The following is an 18,511-nucleotide window of genomic DNA, read 5'->3' as shown; positions in this document are numbered from 1 at the left end:
TATCCTCACTCTGGTCACTCTGCATGTATACTCTAGTACAAAATACGTGTACAAGTACTTTTGTATCGGTTTCTGGCTTTCTCAAGCCTCTCACAATTTCACAGATGTGGCGTGGAGAATCCTAAATACCTGCCTGAGGCTGCCTGAGGCTGCCTACTACTTATACTTACAAACCCATAGCCGAGACTGCTCTTTTCTCTGGTCTTCGCTATCGCCAGTTTGCTTAAGTAAGCTAACTGCAACAAACCACCAACTACTTGCTGACTAATCTCCGCTACGGAAATACTCTACCCCGATATTCCGTGTGCTCCGTAGTTGATAGGGAGCGAATCTTCCGATTCGACTCTCAAAATCGCTTTTTAGGGGTACGAGGGTGAGATAGTTCAGGCTAATCAAATTAAAGGAGATTATCTTCCTTCCAGAACATCGCTGGGGAAACCATTTCAGCGTACTCTACTGTATAATACTCCCTACTTCACATGCTATTATAGAGTTATAGAGTACTTTTAGTACTGCAGTAGTTCAGAATAGCCCTCTTCTCCTCGCTAGAGTACATAATACTCTACATACTCTTTCTCCTCACCTCCGCCCCGACCCCGTACCCCAAATTCTGTAAGCTCCACTGGGCAACTTACCTCATTTGACATCTTACCTCCGCCTCCGCATCAACTTCACCACAAACCAGACACCGATTTACTACTCTCCGGCGACATTCCGCCTTCACCTCAATCATGGTTTCTGCTAGCCAGGCTCTATACCTTGCGCTCCATCCTTTCCAATTGCGCTCAATTGTCCAATGGTTCGTGCGGACATTCTGAACCCAAAGCGATGATGCTAACCCGTCGCATGTAGGAAGGTGTGGCATGATCCAGTCCATACTCGGGACAAAAAAACAGAATGCGAAACTCTTCAAAAATGCTTCGTGCATCTGGAAAATACAAGCCGCAGTTTCAGCATGGTCATTCAAGAGCTGAACCCAGAGTTGCTCGTCCCGGTCGCTCTCTTCTACCTGATCCTTCGCGGCCTTGACACAGTCGAGGACGACATGACCATTCCATTAGAGGACAAAGAGCCGATATTGAGAGATTTCCATAACATCATGGAGAAGGATGGCTGGAATTTCAATGGTAACGGCCCAGATGAGAAGGATCGTGGTCTGCTGGTGGACTTCGACGTCGTTATCACGGAATACAAGAAGGTGAAGCCGGTATATCAAGCGATCATCAAGGACATCACGGATAAAATGGGCAATGGCATGGCGGATTACGCTAACAATGCCGAACACAACGTGAACGGCGTCAACACGATCAAAGACTACGAGCTGTACTGCCATTATGTTGCTGGGCTTGTAGGAGACGGCTTGACCAGACTTTTTGTCGAGAGTGGATTGGCCAATCCGGCACTTCTCCAACGCCCACACCTGTCCGAATCCATGGGACAGTTCCTGCAGAAGACAAATATCATTCGTGATATTCGCGAAGACTTCGACGACAAACGGAGGTTCTGGCCAAAGGAGATCTGGTCGAAGCACGTTGAGAAATTCGAGGACCTGTTCAAGCCCGAAAACCAGACAGTAGCTCTTGCATGCAGCTCGGAAATGGTGTTGAACTCCCTTCGCCACGCGGACGAATGCCTCTTCTACTTGGCTGGAATTAAAGACCAGAGTGTTTTCAACTTCACGGCCATCCCCCAGGCCATGGCCATTGCGACACTCGAGCTCGTTTTCCAAAACCCCAAAATTTTCCACCAAAACATCAAGATCACCAAGGGTGACGCGTGCGAGTTGATGATCCAGTCTACCCAAAACCTTCGGATTGTCTGTGGAGTTTTCAAGACATACACACGAAAGATTGCCAAGAAGAATTCACCGACAGATCCGAATTTCCTGGAAATTAGCATTGCTTGTGGCAAGGTATGTCCTGCGAAGGAGCCCTCGTTTTTCAGGGGCAAATAGCTAATGCTGGTTTAGATCGAGCAATTTATCGAGTCCATATTTCCATCCCAAGACCCTAAGGCTGCCACGCTCGCAGCTACTGACCCAACCGCAGAGGAGGCGGCACAGAAGTCAGAAGCTACGACAGACACCGTCTACCTTATGGCCGCCGTCCTCGGGACACTTTTCGTTATTTCTTTCCTGATGGTAATCTACCCAATATATTCCCGCATCATCTGCAGACGATCTAATGTGTAATTTAGCTTGGTGCTGCATATCTTGCAGGAGCAAGATTTGATATTGCTTTCCAGGAGCTCCGTGGAAGTAAGTTATTCGGTGGCAGCGAGTCATCGCTTACCCAGGGCGAGCACGTGGAGCTATAGCTACATTTATAATACAACATCTTTCCGGGTTAGCGATACTCAATTCGGCATTAACAAACCTGGCAATGACCTAGATCATTGTGGGTATGTGCATTTGATACAAATCATCTGTAGGCTTGGGCCCACATAAACGGAATAAGTATCCCGGGGCTTCCTTATAGTGGTTTGGTCTTCTGAGTTGCCAAAACATTTAATTCCTGGAGCAGCGCCTACTTTCATCAATTCTGCTCTTGAAATAGCGAATATAGGGGAAATATCAAGTATCCCGTCTTGTGGGAGGGTGGTGTATTCTGTAACATAGCGGGTGTGGTCGTACAAGGCAGACGGCGGGCAGGCCCTTTGGTTAAGTTAATGGCACGAGCGACGATAACATATTGCTACTGCGAGAACCTCTTGAATGGCTACTATAGTAACACTTCTAATTCAAACTATCTTCTAACTTTCTTCGATTGACTGAATGCTACAGCTGTATATCACGTTACATAAAGCTAAGCAAGCCCAATTTGTTCTAGATTGAGTTACAAGAAGTCGATCGATTACTGTAGATCTACCCTGTTACTAGATTGCCCTAGCAGCACCATGCACGCGTCACTCCAAGTCGATGAATTAACTCAGTTACACCCAAGTTTAGGACGATTTATATGCTCTATTGTGGGGTAATTAGGTGAGGGGTATTGAGTGGCAAGCCGTATGTTGCCATGTGGACTAGAATACTAACTACTACTCCCATACATATATATATATCTATGAGAGTGATAATGAGTATCTCAACCTGACAATCCAAGTTTGGCACCATACCGCTCTCTGAAATAAGATGAAGCTTTTGTATACTCTCCCCGCTGGTGCTTGCCTTTTCGCATGTGCTGTAGCCAGCAATGCTCCTAAAGCCTACGAGCCAAAATATCGCCTTTCCCCTATCGATGGCTCCAAGATTGCATTACCGACAGCAGAGCAGCTCGCATTTCAAGATAAAGAAATCGGTGTACTCATCCACTATAACATTGCCACTGACATCGGCAGCGACGGCTGCAATTATGACCCAAAGCTTGTGCCTGACCAAGCTCTGTTCAACCCTGCCTTGATAAATACTGATCAGTCGATGGAAAGAATCACTGCTCTAGGTGGGAAGTATGCCACGCTTGTGGCCAAGCACAACTGCGGATTCACGATATGGCCGACTAAGGTGAAATTCCAACTCTCAACAAGATGACAATCCCCTACAACTATACCATTGAGCAGTCGCCTGCCCATGGAGAGAGTGTTGTCGAGAGTTTTGTAGAGTCGGCCCAAAAGTACAGAATTGGACACGGCTTCTACTACAGCGTTGTAGTCAACAACTTTTTGAACGTACAGAATGCTGAGGTTCTGAACACCTCCCTGGCATGGGGACAGGTCGGTATTAGTGACAGCACATATGGCCAGATTGTATTCGATCAATTAACGGAGTTATGGACACAGTATGGAAATTTGACTGAAGTAAGAACCAGAATAAGACCTCTCACGCTTCGTCGCTAACAGGGTTGATTCGCTGGATAGATTTGGCTGGATGGTGGATATGGCTCAACTCAGATGAATGATATTCAGAGTCTCCTGGAAGCTCATCAACCTCAAGCTGTCGTCTTCGGTGCTTGTGACAAGAACAGCACTTGTGTTTCCGCTAATCCAGGCAAGTTCAATCCCGTGGCTGCAATAAACTTGATCTAAGCTGGCCTTGACAGTTCGATGGATTGGGAAGGAAACTGGAGAAGCCCCTGAAGAGACTTGGTCAACGTGAGAATGTTATATGCCCCCTGCACGAGCTTATTTCTAACTTTTTCCTAAGAGGCACTACAAGTGATGGTGGCGATCCTACAAGCCCTATTTTCTGCCCGGCTGAATGTGATACTACTCTGCAAACTGACGACCGCTGGTTCTTCGGTGTCGACCAACCTCTACGATCTATTGAAGAAATGATTGATGTCTATCACACGAGTGTGGGCCGCAATTGCGTCTTGGAACTAGATCTCGCCCCTGATCGCGGCGGTCTTATCCCTGCTCGCCATGCTGCCTGTTACAAGAAATTAGGTGATTTCATTAGGTCCTGTTGTGACAAACCCATCGCTCCTAAGGACACCAAACCTAAAAATGAGGCCGGCAGCTATTCTTTAACTTTCGACTTTCCAACTGTGATTGATCGCATTGTATTAATGGAGGATCAAACGAATGGTCTAGTGATTCGATCATATCAGGCCCATGCCAAGATTGTCGATGCGGAGGAAGCCAACGGCACCCTCAATGTACCCTGGACTTTGGTATCAAACGGTACCAGTGTTGGCCACAAGAAGATTGATTTTTTTGATAAGGCCATTACCGTCACCGACGTATTAGTGAACTCCACATACGTCGACATTCCCAAATGGCGATCGGTTTCTGTGCATCTTTGCGGTAGTTTAACCTATAATTAGGTAGTAATACTACGCAAACCATTAGGTTGTAAATTACTTTTGTTAGAAAATATCAGAATTACCACCTAAATTATCATAAATAATAGACCTGTTACTAAAGTTATTAACATTAACGTAAGTCGTGGCGTACTGGCGGGAATGGCGTACTGGCGGTAGTGGGGTTGCAGCTACCCTATCAACAACTTCAAAAAATCGAAATAATTCAATTACTACAGCCCTAATTCATCTATATCATCATCAGAAGGCTCTTCTTTGCTCTCTTCGCTCTCTTCATCCATTTCCTTAATTATAGCTTCGTTTATAGGTCGTGGCGTTGTTGTAGGCCTCTGTGAAGCTATTGCTGTTGCTGCTTCTGCTTCTACAACTTACGACTGGAGTTCTTCTATAGAAATGTGGAATTGACCCTCTAAAACTGCTCTCTTACCCTTATTCTATACTCTACGCTTCTAAATAATTAAGCGTAAGTTATCACACTCTCTTTTTTAAAGGGTGTTGCGTGTATTAAGGCGCTCTAACTCGTCTGCTAACTTATTAATATATCGCTTTGTAAGAGTATTCAAAACACCTTGATTTAAGGCTGTAGAGAGCACAGAATTCGCTTTATAAAGGGTATTAAAATCAGGCAGACTACTATTTAAGAATACCTTCTTAAAAATATCATGCTCTATAGGAGTATGTAGTCGTTCTACTACTACTACGTCTGTAGTAACGTAAGTCGTGGCGTAACCGGCACAATGGTGTAACCGGCATAATGTCACTTTACACTGAACTTTGTATAGAAAGGTACTTACTTCTAATGATTTTTGAAATGATCATAACTTTTGCACTTTTGACTGTACAACTTAGCTCTTTTGTATGGTAATAGTACACATATTGTCCTATTATGTATAGAAGCTATAAAATATTCACGACGTTATTAAAAAAAGTTGATTTTTTTTGGTGAGGGAACAACACATGATTATGCCGGTTACGCCATTGTGCCGGTTACGCCACGACTTACGTTAGGAAGTGTAGCTGCTTATATAACTGTCTGTAGCTAAAATGGCTGTAGCCCACTCCCTCTCTAAGCAGAATTAATATTTAAAGTCAAAAAACTAGCTGCTCTTGCAGTAATATATGCTTCTAGCTACTCTACTTTTTGTATTTATAGGAGTTATGCCTCATTTAGGTGTAAGAGAGCAGTTGTAAGGTATTGCTTTAAGGGCCTAAAAATTGAAATATTAAGTGGCTGTAGAACATAAGATATATAAGGAGGTATTATAAGGAGCAATATTCGATTTTAAATGTAGTATAATATAAAGCTTCTACTTATATAGCTATTATAGCTATTACAGCTATTACAAATTAGGAGCTGTTACTATAGTTGTCTATTTTATGTTACTTTTGCTCTTATAGAGGGCTTAAAAACGCGTTTTAGCTACTCTAATCTATAAAGATTGCTTGTCTATCCTTTTGTATTTATAGAGAAGTGTTATTTTTATATAACCTCCTTTAGAATCTAGCTTTGTAAGATGTTCTAGCCCTTAAATATAATAAGGGGCTTAATAGCTGTTCTATCTATACAGATGTATTCAACAGCAGACACCCATTCCTATTAGCTAGGATAAGCCTGAAAACGCATACAGAGCGTAACGTAAGTCGTGGCGTAACCGGCACAATGGCGTAACCAGCATAATCATGTAGTGTCCCCTTACCAAAAAAAATCAACTTTTTTAATAAGGTCGTAGATATTTTCTAGGCTCTATAGATAATACGTTAATATGCGTACTATTACCATACATAAGGGCTAAGCTATATAATTAAAATTGCAAAAGTTATAATCATTTAAAAAATCATTAGAAGTAAGTACCTTTCTATAGAAAGTTTGGTGTAGAGTGACATTATGCTGGTTACGCCATTGTGCTGGTTACGCCACAACTTACGTTTATAGTTCTAATTGAAAATCTAGTTTCATCTAACGTAGGTCGTGGCGTAACAGGTGTAATAGCGTAACGGGGGTATGTACCTTTATAGCTAAACTTGTAAGCAATAGTACTTAGAACCAAAAACTTTAAACCTAAATAACTCTATGAATAAAATTAGTAAAGCTTATTCCTTGTATATATTAGAACTGTATATAATACTCTTTTACATAAAAAAACGCTAGTAGCACTATAATTGTTTTGCATAAGTTATTAAAGGTCTAAGATTTTACTATACAAAATATTAGTATAGTAAATCTATAATTGTTAATAACTTCCTTATATAACTAGCTTACAGGCTGAAATTTCTAAGTCGAATATATGTATATATGAAGTTTCTATATACAAAAGTATTATACTTTACATCACCTACTTAAGTAGTTATTAAAGGTTTTAATTCTAGTCACGTAATATAAATTCGCTAGCAAAATACCACTACCCCCGTTACGCCATTACACCTGTTACGCCACGACCTACGTTATATTATAAGTGTTGTAGTTTTCGATTTTTTGCTTTGTTATAAGGCTCTTATACGCGTCAAACCACCCCTTTAACACCTGCTTTGTGACCCTATTCATCCTCTGTGCCTTAACTCTATGTCCTAACTTAACACGTAAGTTAGGATGCCTTTAAATGAATCGTGGAACCCACTCTTGCCTAAGAGGTAAGTTAGGTATTTAAGGTTGAGGTTGTTGTTGTGTTTGTTGTGTTTGTTGTTGCTGTTGTTGTAGTTAAGGCTTAAAAACGCAACACTTATTTGACTGGACTTTATCTGCAACCTCTCGTAATATCTGATGGCTAGGAGCGTAGCTGCTTGCAGTAAGCTCCTTAATCTACTTTAAGAGCGTTTGCTCTTGATTTTTTGACAGGAGCTGTTGTTGTTGTCGCGCCTCACGTCGCGTAGAGCTACCTCTTAGACGCTTAAGGACAGTATTAGGGTGTAGGCCTAGAGCAATTGCTGCAGCATTTGCTGATTTAAATTTTCCTAACCTAACTCCTTCAATTGCCTTAGAAACACGTAAATCAAGCTCTTGAGCCTTAATATTCTTACGTTTCACCATTTTTAACTATATAGTAGAAGTAGTAACTACCAGTCAGCTGGTTTGATGGGGTCACTGCTACCACTACCCCGCTAAATTGTCACTTAGACCATGGCAGCACTTAGGCCATGACCTACGTTACTCTAGTATGCCTAAGTCCTTTGTAGCTGCGTACACAGACTTATATTGATTTGATTTAACAGCTAATACTGCTTTCTATATTTCGATTTCACGTTCTAGAGCCTTTAAACTCCTCTTACGGACCATTCTGTTCTAGTAATTGAATTATTTCGATTTTTTAAAGTTGTTGATGGGGTAGCTGCAACCCTACTACCGCTAGTACGCCATTCCCGCCAGTACGCCACGACTTACGTTACACAAATTACTACATATTATAAAGCTATTGTTACAGTTTATAAACCGACCTAAGACTAACGTAAGTCGTGGCGTAACCGGCACAATGGCGTAACCGGTATAATGTCACTCTACACCAAACTTTCTATAGAAAGGTACTTACTTCTAATGATTTTTTAAATGATTATAACTTTTGCAATTTTAATTGTATAGCTTAGCCCTTATGTATAGTAATAGTACGCATATTAACGTATTATCTGCAGAGCCTAGAAAATATCCACGACCTTATTAAAAAAGTTGATTTTTTTTGGTAAGGGGACACCACATGATTATGCCGGTTACGCCATTGTGCCGGTTACGCCACGACTTACGTTACTGTAAGAGTAGGCGTTCTACTTTTGCATAGTTTAATGGTTTTTAACAGTTATATATTTGTAGTTAACATCTAATTTACTATCTAAATTATTAAAATTATTTAACCTCCTATGTAACTAATTATAAATATTAAAATCAGTTTTATAATTACAAGTTGTTCTTGTATAGTAAACTGTTAGAGTGGCAACGCACGTGACAACAGTTGTCACGTGTAAACAAACAACAACTTACGTGATAACTTAGAACATGTGTAGGAACAACAACAAAATAACAAAACTACGTGATAACCTAGAGCATAACGTAAGTTAATTTTGGTCATGTGACCTTGATTTTGGTGGGGTGCGGGTGCTCTAGCAAAGCGTCCCGTTACGCCATCCGTCCCGTTACGCCACGACTTACGTTAGGTGTAGAAGGTACAGCTTACGTGATAACCTAGAACACAAGTAGAATAGTACGCTAGTAGGTTTATACAAAAGGAGACCCCTCTATATAAACATAGAATTAGACCTTTAGAAATAGACAAGTTTTTTCCTTCTAAGACTTAAGCCCCTATAAAGCCAACACCTAGCCTAGGCATTATAGAACCTAAGGATTATAAAAAAGCTATAAATTCTAAATATAAAGAATATTAGTTAAAAGTACTAGAAAAGGAATTAGAGTCCTTAAAAGTAATAATACATAGGATTTAGTACCTAAACCTAAGAACGCTAAAGTCCTTAATACAAGATGGGTTTATAAGTTAAAACCTAATAAGGATAATACTGTTTGTATAAAGGGTTTTCCTTTCGTATAAACCTACTAGCGTACTATTTGTATAGGGAAGTTAGACATATAGGGTAGTTAGATAAAAATGCCCTACTACTAACTTAGAACCTTTGTACCTTCTACTAGAGAAACATTAATTTTGGTAATAATATAAGAGGATTAAGCTTTATAACCATTATTATAGAAGTTATTAAGGTTTTAATGTTAGTTACGTAACGTGGATTTTGGTGTGGTTTCTGAAATTGTCGCTTACGCCATGGCAGCGCTTACGCCATGACCTACGTTAACGCATAAGAATCATAAGAACTATATAAGATAAGCAACTAGCCTAAGTCTAGTCCCTAACTAGGACGTAGGCGTAGAGATATAGATGTAATATGGATGCTAGGCAGTATATAAACCTCTGGATCCCTTCTGTCAGCTTCTGGTCTTTCCTCCAAACTCACCCGTTCACGGTCATCTCATGGGATGCAAAGGACCAGTGATCTCCTGATCGAGCCTCGGAGATGGCTCACGCGAGAGCTGTTGTACTACGCGGAGAAAGGCTATACCATAAACCCCCTCGTCATGTTCAGTGGCCCTTACGGAGGCACCCTGTCGATGGGCGAGTACGAGAGCGTCCTAATGGTGGCGAGTGGCTTCAGCATCGCTGCCTTCGTACCACACCTGAAGAAGCTAATCTACGGCTATAACACTCGCGCGGTCCAAACTCGCCGCATTCATCTAGTGTGGCAGATAAAGAATGAAGGTGGGATTGTTGTATGCAATATGCAAATCCGTACCAAAGCTAATAGTGTAGCTAACGGTCTTATAGTTTAGGAACCACTTAACATTGCGCTAGAGGAGGATAAATTAGATGATGGCTATGTACGTTCAGTGAAACCCTCTAAACTACAGCTAATGATTACCCGGACTAGATCCTCTTGATTTCAGTGTATGTTGAAACTATGAGCTTGCCTAAAAAGCCATTTGGCGAACGACCTACTATGTATCCGGGGTCCGGTCCCTTGCTAGAGATCTTCCTCGCAGAGCTCTTAGGAAATAATATCAAGGTCTACGCAGCGGAAGTCAGTGCTAAAGGACAGAAGGCTTTAGAACAGAGCGAGTTAACATCTAGTACGCTTTAGGGTAATGTTGAATCCGGGAGTAGGTAGACAGTGGCAGGAGATGGAGGGATGCTTGTTGTAGGTAAGTACTCTACGGTCTGCCATGTGTGTAGTGCTAACAGACGAAAGCGTCTAGCTTAGACGTGATTAGAGACGATTTATAGGCGGTCGTGAGGAAGTATATGCAGATAGGGGTGAAATTCGTAGAACTAGATTACCAGCTAAAGTAGATAGGTTACGCGTAGATAGCTAGAGTTTTTGTAGCTTATTTATAAAGCCTTAGAGAGTGCTCCTAGCTAGGTGGCACTCTAAAGGGTACCCTTGTAGGCGAGGGGAACGCCTAGGATTGTAGAGTCGTAGGGAGGATCCTCCTAGGACGCTAGTGCCTTAAGGAGGAAGTCCCTAGGAGCACCCACTGCCTAGGCGGATCCTCTTAGGATCCCTACCATCTAAGGAGGACCCTCCTAGGCGCTCATACATCTAAGGAGTTTGCTCCAGGTTCGCCTCTGCTCTGTGGACAAAGCTCCTCGGAGACTCTCTCTCCTAAGAGAACACCCCCTAGAGGGCTCGACTCCTATAAGCCCACCGCCCCCGTGAGCTTTCTCTTTAGCGTAGTGTTTTCTTACAAGGTCTTACGTGATGCCCGCTCATACACAGAAGAGAGTCGGAAGGTGAAAGGTCTGAGATATTGAGTGTTCCGAGTGACGCCTCCCTGTAATTTGCATTGCTAAATAGGACTGTTTATTGTTGTCTATTTAAGCTTCCCAACCGCGAGTGGCCGTATCGACGTATCGATTGCCGATGCTGACGTGCGTGGAATAACGTCCCTCCCCATGTAGAGGAAAACCCACTCTGGAGGAGAATATGATGGATACTTTGACTTCAATCATCTCAAAATCTGTGCACGCATTAACATCTCTCATATTTTAGCATAAGCCGTGTTCCGTGACCACTCCTGAACACTCTGAACCCCTCCAACAATGCCGGCTCCATGGAGCGCCGTACTCAATACTTCTGACCAAAGCTACCAAACGATTCTTACGGTCGCTAGCGAAACTGGATCCTCTTTGGGTGCCGCGGAGGTATAGCTGAGCCTTAGCGGAGATTTATCATGGAGCAAGCGCATTTTAGCGTCGACTAACTATCTGCACGGGCCACGGATCTCAGTTGTCTTCTCGAGTCTTCGGTACTATATCCCAACATAGTAATGTTTTACTGTCTTACCTTGGCAGAAGGCATCCAATACAAAAATGCCGACATGAACAGCAGATCTGTGTTTGACACGTCTGTAACATTCACGACCAACCGAGCAGATCAAATGTTTCACGCTGGAAGACACGTTAAATCAGCTTTCTTTATACGCCAATGGGGTCGATGTTCCTAAAACTATAATCCGAATTTAAGTGGTCATCCTGAACGGGCCGCCCGCACCATTTAATTGTCGCATCTCGGACCATTAGTTAACATAAGGTTGCGATCTACACAGCTTTGTTGGCTGAGCATTGCACTTCTTTTAAATAGCGATATCAGTCCCTCAACTGTAGTCATTGAAATAACATCCAGTGTTAGAGGCTTACTACCACCCGATATGCGTTTCCTACTGACTACTATTGCGTTCTTGTTCAGTATCAGTTCGGTGATGGCATCTCAATGTTCTGGTTGTTGGCAGGATGTGGACCCTAACTCGACAGATATAACAAACGTGATCGAGAAGGCTCGTTCGCACATAAGTATGCAGAGAAATTCTCAATTTCAGTTGAAAGTGACGGAAATTAGCGACGTCAAGAGACAGGTTGTGGCTGGGTTCAAGTATAAATTCAAACTTGTGAGTGATGATGGCCACCCTACGGCAGTGTGACTTCTATTGTATGCGCCAGTGCTAACTAAGAATAAATAGATTCTATGCACAACTGAATGCAAAAAACCCAACGATAAACTTATCATCGAAGATTGTCAGTGTCAGGATGGAGGTGCAATACTCACATGTAAAGTGACATTTGTTGAAAGAGCTTGGCAAAACTACAGGGAGGTTACAAATTCTGAATGTGAGCCTCCGTTGATTCTAGTTTCCTATTTGAATGGACATGATTTCGATATACAGGGTTGGCTGAACATGAGACTGGCAGGTTCCGAGGAAATTCCCAATCTGACATGAATGGAGATGGAATGTGGCAAATAATGGAGGTGATAACGGGGTATTTTAGATGTTTAATTGAAGAAGGAACAAGTATCTATAAGGAGAAGTCAACTCATCGACTGTCGCATGTCCACGAGGAACTCTGTTGCACTATTGCACTATAAAAGTAGACTTTCTGCAAATTAGGCGTGAGGGCGACGAGGCAACCGTGATTTTCTAGGCGACCGAGTGTTCGCTCGCTGCCTGTCAAGGCCACACATGGTGCATGTTAGGGCTGAAACATGCAACCAATATGCCGTAGGATAGTTTGAGAAGGCTAATATTAGAACTACTACCCTAGAATTTTCTACTATTATATAACATAAAAAATAAATAACATATGTTAATTAATGCTACATAACATACTTTTAAGATTAAAAATCATAATACTACTATTTCTTACTACCTGTTAGAGTGGCAACGCACGTAACTATGGTTGTCACGTGTATACAAACAAACAACAACTCACGTAACGATTAGAACACGTGTAGGAACAACAACACTACGCGATAACCTAGAGCACGGGTATAGAAGGGTACAGTTCACGTGATAACCTAGAGCACGTGTAGATTAGTACGCTAGTAGGTTTATACAAAAGGAATACCCTTATACAAACATAGAATTAGACCTTTAGAAATAGACAAGTTTTTTCCTTCTAAGACTCGAGCCCCTATAAAGCCAACACTACTACCTTTTGATTTTTTTATAATCTTTATTATAATAACAAATTAACAATAATAATAATACTATAAGCTATAACGTAGGTCATAGTGTAAGCAGCGATTCTGAAAACCACACCAAAATCTAGAGCTGAGCTGCGTTACTACAACTTAACTACTACTACTACAATGGTAGAAAACAGGAGTATTAAGGCTCAAAAACTCAATTTACGACTATCTGAAGTAGTTTTTGAGTTCATACAGGAAAATATAAATCCGCGCAAGCTGCGGCTATAGCCCTAGGGCTAATGCCAGACGCTGTCTGTAGGCGCTTACGCGGTACACCTTCACGTGTAGAAGCGCGTCAAAAGTAACAACTCCTATCAAAAAATCAAGAAAAGACACTTTTAAAGTAGATTAAAGAGCTTACTATAAGCGGCTACGCTCCTAGCCATTAGATATTACAGGAGGTTGCAGATAAAGTCTAGTTAAATAAGTGTTGCGTTTTTCAGCCTCAACACCTACAGCTTCAGCAACTACAACTACAACTATAACCTCAAATTCCTAACTTACCTCTTAGGCAAGATTAGGTTCTACAATTCATTTAAAGGCATCCTAACTTACGTGTTAAGTTAGGACGTAACGTGAGTCATGGCCTTACCAACATAGTAGGGTTAGCCACCCTATTAAAAGCTTTAAAAGATCGCAAATAATTTAATTACTACCAACATAGTAGGGTTAGCCACCCTATTAAAAGCTTTAAAAGATCGCAAATAATTTAATTACTACTACCCTAATTCATCTATATTATCCTTAGAAGGCTCTTCTTTACTCTCTTTATCTATTTCCTTGAAAAACCGCGCGAATGTCTCGGGCCAGTGACATGTATCGCCAGAATCTAGACCGACGATTTCAACATTAATCACTATGTATAGTCGTGACATTCCGGTAATGACTGATCTGAGAAGGTCGAACCATTCACTCTCTGTTGTGGCGCTTTTGTATCGTGCGATGTTTAATGCCCCGGAGCGCTCACTTAAGTGTGTATGATTCTGTTGAAGAACTTGAAGAACAAGTTGTTTCAGGACATCAATAGCTGTCGGTAAGCTCGGCAGTGGCTCTATATCCTCTTCCGCGCTTAGTAACTCCTCCTCTGTATTCTTTGAATTCAGCGCCCAGACCACAGGGGAGCCACTTAGTTTTATCGCTTCGATTATTGAGACGGTGAGATCCCGTGAGGGGTTCGCGAAGCTTCCACGGATTATTATCAGAGCTGATTGGTTCATGGATTCCCAGTTTTGGAGTTGTGTGTGTTGTTGTGGTTTTGCTAGGCTTGACAATTTACGAGAGCGTCGGCGGTTCTTCATAGCCAAATGGTAGTAGAGGGCGCTTTCTGGACTCTAGAGTAGAGGTGTAGTAGCGACGAAGGTGATGATTTCAGAGACCTGGAGCTCGGACAGTTGGCGGTTGGTGTTGAGGAGCCTAGTGGATGTGAGGCTGTAGTGTTCTGAGCGATAATTAGCTTCGTTCATCAACTTGTTGCCAGGCGATGTTCGTTGAAGACTTACCAACTGCTATTTTTTTGAGTTCTCGGATGATGATATGCATGTCCCTCACCTGCATTATGTTACCTAGCAGTCCGCATTTCACTAGCTTAGGTCCTTACCTCTGCTTGCGCCGCGTCGGATACTACTGACTCGATAGTCCGCGAGCAAGTCTGAATCTCTTCAAGGATGTCTTTGTAGCGGGGAGAGAAGGGCTGGCTTGGTCAGAGGACTCTTCTCAGAGATTCCGAAAGAAGTATCTTACTTGGGTAATTACATGGTACATATGTTTTAGTCGACCCTCGCTGTACCAGTTCAGAGCCCTAAATGATATATGTGAGTGCTAGCAACAAAATTGCTGTAGAGGAGTATATTACCAGATGAGAAACTTAGTGACTTGAGCATATATCGTTGCGACGGCATTCCTCATCATTTCAGTTGGAAACAAGACAAGTGTTAAAGCAGCCCGAGGAAGTGCATCTGCTATCTGAGCCAAGGCTTTGGAAAGCTGTGCTACAAGCACTTCTCGATTGATGATGCCTGGGGCCACATAAGTTTGGCTTCCTGTTAGGCGGAGGAAACACACTTACTAATGAAGCAAAACTTAATCGCTCCCCAAACTAAAGAAACATATTCAGGGTGGTGCTGCGACATCTATCCATCAATAATTAAGGCGGGGTATTATACTTGAAGTTAAGGAGTTCCAAACCGTGTCCATGATAGTACTGTATACGGTACGAAAATTTTAAGAGCCATTCAAATGCCTTTGAGTCCCCCTTTCCATCGTATCGCGATTTTGCTTCACTTGTCAGGTTGAGAACGTCCGTAATGTCGTGTTTTGATTCGATCCATTTACGTTTGGCTTCATCTTCTGTGAGCTTAGAAACGAAGACCGCCACTCCTTCTTAGTATGTATCTTGGAGGAGGAGCCTAGAGCTACAGCCTCGTCAGCTGATGCCAACTCTCTGCGAGTTGATTAGAGCCATAAAGGAGAAACTCACTCAGGAACTGACCCCGGATGTTGCCAAGCGTATGTCGTCGAACTAAGGGCCATATCTTGTCGGTTCTGTTCCAGATGACTTTTTTTTTTCATGTTTTTCCTGTTCGGTTCAGTTTTGGGTCGAGAAGGCTGGTGCTGAGGCTGGGGCTGTGTTCTAAATGCTGCCTGGCTGTCGCTCAATTAATGCCGCCACGCACACATACATGATGCCTTACCTCTATTCGTTCTATACCCATTAAAGACAAATGCTAAAGTTACCCTATGGACATTGTAAGACTACGCAACTAAACAAGCCTAGCTATAGCCATACCACAGACACACTAGCACTCATTACCTCTAGAACTTCCTATGTGGCCACGGCCGTAATGACTGACACGGTCGCTGCTAGCCACAGCTAGGTGGGAGCTTCGGGGTGGTGGCCGTGGCGTTGGTTGGTAGGTGCCACGGAGAAGGGCTAAACGAGGTACTACCTTAATGATGGTTGTAGACAGGTCAACACCGCCTACTGCCGCGGAACTCTAAAGACCAGCGATATGTGGACTTCCGCCTCGTTAGTGGTCACTTCCCTGCCTAGCTAAGCACTGAATGGCATGACGTTGGGGTTGGGGTTAGCGTGCCTGCCAGAGCCGCATTATGGCGCTTGCGGGTAGTCGCGTGGAATTAAGCTATTTAGTGTACCTGCCAATTTAAGCCAGAATCATAAATCGTATGATCATTAGCCGTTAAGTCATTGACAGGGGCGAGGCTTGGTAGATAGTGCGTCTCTTAGTAGACCATATGAAAATCCTCTTATATCAATCAGGCTGTGACCATATAATCGTCTGCACTATTCGAACTTCATTGTAACCTCCTAATAACCCATCTTGTGTACTCGATATGGCGCCTACAGTACCGCCTAGGTTTAGCTCGGTATTGCCAGCTGCGGATAGGGAGGCCATCTCCACCCTTGTCGGCAGATCAGTATCCGCCTCGTCCGCATTTTCCTCGCTTTCGGCCGCCAGCTCGACGGAGGATTTCCTCCAGGCCAAGACAGAGAGCCTGGCCGCTGATATCGCCGCCAACAATAAAATAAAGGATGCCTTTTACGAGGCTAGAGAGCGAAGGGCCATTGCGGAGAATGACTTCAAGGAAGCCGTGGGCAACACAGAGGTGGAATTGGCTGCAGCAGAACGAGAGCTTGTCGTGATCAAGCGCCAAAAAAAAATGATTATAGACGATATGGACGAGGTGATGCCGAAACATCAAACTGTCGGTGATGCATATATTGAAACTATCACTAACCGAATCATGGCTGCAACTGGCCATCAGAAGGCCGAACCCTTTAAACAAAAGGTGTTTAGACACGACGTGCTGGCGTATTACGGTGCAGAGCGAACGAATAGTAAGGGACATATTGAGAAGTATTGCCACTTAACTGGGTGGCAACCTGCAAAGGACGTGAAATGTGCACATATTGTGCCAAAATCCCTCCAGTCTGATGAGCTCGCATACCTATTCGGAGTCCGGGAGACTATGCTGGCCGAACCGAGAAATGGTAAGCCCTTATACTATACAACAATACATTAGCTAACTAAATGCTATAGGACTCGTTCTGAATCATACCGTCGAGGGCGCCCTAGACAATGGTGAGATTGTCTTTATACCAGACAAGCCAGCTTCGGGTACTGATATTGTATGGCGCTGCGTTCTTATTGATAAGTCGGATGCGACAAACCTAGTTACCAGCGGGACTAGATGGGGAGACATTGACGGAAAAGAACTCAAGTTTCTTACTGCCAACCGCCCAGCAAGACGTTACCTCTATCTGAGGTACGTTATCACATGCATCTATCAGAGGAGAATGGGGAACTCGGAGATGCTCGATCAGGCACTGCGTCGGACTGATGTGCAGGGCTATATGTGGGCTACACCAGGACCATATCTTCGAAAGACTATGCTCGTGGCGCTTGCCCGCAAGGTGTCGGATACGTTTCTACCTGAGGCCTTCTATGGCACGTCGACCTTCACTGTTGCCGACGGATGTCCTGATCGTGGCGCCGAGGCTGAAGAGGACCTTGCTATGGGGCTGAGCATAAGGGTACGAGACGCCTTCGATGAGGCTAGGGATAGTAGAAGGGCCGATGAGGAGACTGGTGGCGAGTCTGATGAGGACGGGGATGAGGCGTGATTGCTGTGGGTGCCGAGGGGTCCTCGCTGACCCCCGCCCCTTCTTGTGGTCGGGATAGGCGGGGTGCGTATTTTGCCTGTGCTTTCAGTTGTCGTTAGCTGGTGGCTGGCTTGTTGTATGTTTTTGGTTTTGTATTGTTTTCGTTTGACTATGTTTAGGCATGCATTAGGCTGGCGTGTCGGTCCTGCGGGAGTTTGCTGTTGTCTGCCTATAGGCATTGTGTTGTTTTGTCGTTACTATTCAAAAGTTAGTATTCTTGTTGTAGCTCGCTCTTTTGAAGTGTAAGGCCAAGGAGTCTGAGGAGAAACCTCTAGCATCAACATGCATTACAAATGCTGCTAGAAAGCTAGGAGCTGACATATGATTCATCAGAGCCTTCAAACCCCCCCTTCCCTCACACCCCCCCATTATCTTGCCAATCTTCCCCCCCCCCCTTCCCCCTCTCTTCATCTCATCTCCCAACTGCCGTGAGGTAACGGCGCTGTCTACTAGTCCCCTACATACTAAAGCTATAGTACACAAACCTAACAAATACAAAATTAACAACCTTAACTTTAACAACCTTAACTAACGTAAGTCGTGGCGGGACGGATGGCCTAACGGG

The 18,511-nt window shown here is 43.3% G+C and overlaps 6 protein-coding genes across 6 annotated transcripts; 5 read left to right on the top strand and 1 right to left on the bottom strand.

The window, feature by feature from the left end:
• Positions 1-239: 239 nt before the first annotated feature.
• On the top strand, positions 240-2,730 carry ERG9_2 (terpene cyclase). The gene is made up of 4 exons (XM_018278306.2): positions 240-799; positions 853-1,912; positions 1,970-2,140; positions 2,197-2,730. Exons 1-4 carry the CDS (start codon positions 732-734, stop codon positions 2,314-2,316), a joined length of 1,419 nt encoding a protein of 472 aa, XP_018126683.1. The 5' UTR covers positions 240-731; the 3' UTR covers positions 2,317-2,730.
• A 400-nt stretch (positions 2,731-3,130) lies between these two features.
• VE01_08886 (uncharacterized protein) lies at positions 3,131-4,760 on the top strand (the record flags this gene model as incomplete). Its single annotated transcript, XM_018278305.1, has 5 exons — positions 3,131-3,499; positions 3,556-3,792; positions 3,853-3,964; positions 4,035-4,086; positions 4,139-4,760. 5 exons carry the CDS (start codon positions 3,131-3,133, stop codon positions 4,758-4,760), a joined length of 1,392 nt encoding a protein of 463 aa, XP_018126685.1.
• Positions 4,761-9,822: 5,062 nt separating this feature from the next.
• VE01_08885 (uncharacterized protein) lies at positions 9,823-10,502 on the top strand (the record flags this gene model as incomplete). Its single annotated transcript, XM_018278304.1, has 5 exons — positions 9,823-10,014; positions 10,075-10,122; positions 10,173-10,371; positions 10,420-10,443; positions 10,498-10,502. The coding sequence occupies 5 exons, from the start codon at positions 9,823-9,825 to the stop codon at positions 10,500-10,502; spliced, it is 468 nt and encodes a 155-aa protein (XP_018126681.1).
• A 1,090-nt stretch (positions 10,503-11,592) lies between these two features.
• Positions 11,593-12,636, top strand: KNG1 (kininogen 1). The gene is made up of 3 exons (XM_059464278.1): positions 11,593-12,186; positions 12,259-12,406; positions 12,488-12,636. The coding sequence occupies exons 1-3, from the start codon at positions 11,950-11,952 to the stop codon at positions 12,514-12,516; spliced, it is 414 nt and encodes a 137-aa protein (XP_059320261.1). The 5' UTR covers positions 11,593-11,949; the 3' UTR covers positions 12,517-12,636.
• Positions 12,637-14,596: 1,960 nt separating this feature from the next.
• VE01_08884 (uncharacterized protein) lies at positions 14,597-15,394 on the bottom strand (the record flags this gene model as incomplete). Its single annotated transcript, XM_018278303.1, has 6 exons — positions 14,597-14,703; positions 14,765-14,813; positions 14,863-14,955; positions 15,006-15,063; positions 15,118-15,280; positions 15,331-15,394. The coding sequence occupies 6 exons, from the start codon at positions 15,392-15,394 to the stop codon at positions 14,597-14,599; spliced, it is 534 nt and encodes a 177-aa protein (XP_018126682.1).
• A 1,222-nt stretch (positions 15,395-16,616) lies between these two features.
• Positions 16,617-17,960, top strand: VE01_08883 (uncharacterized protein; the record flags this gene model as incomplete). Its single annotated transcript, XM_018278302.2, has 2 exons — positions 16,617-17,274; positions 17,324-17,960. The coding sequence occupies 2 exons, from the start codon at positions 16,617-16,619 to the stop codon at positions 17,905-17,907; spliced, it is 1,242 nt and encodes a 413-aa protein (XP_018126684.1). The 3' UTR covers positions 17,908-17,960.
• Between the last annotated feature and the right edge of the window lie 551 nt (positions 17,961-18,511).

The sequence above is a fragment of the Pseudogymnoascus verrucosus genome (genome assembly GCF_001662655.1).
Source record: "Pseudogymnoascus verrucosus strain UAMH 10579 unplaced genomic scaffold scaffold_55, whole genome shotgun sequence".
Lineage (NCBI taxonomy): Eukaryota > Fungi > Ascomycota > Leotiomycetes > Thelebolales > Thelebolaceae > Pseudogymnoascus > Pseudogymnoascus verrucosus.
Note: the sequence above shows the minus strand (reverse complement) of the source record. Positions and strands in the feature narration are given on the sequence as shown.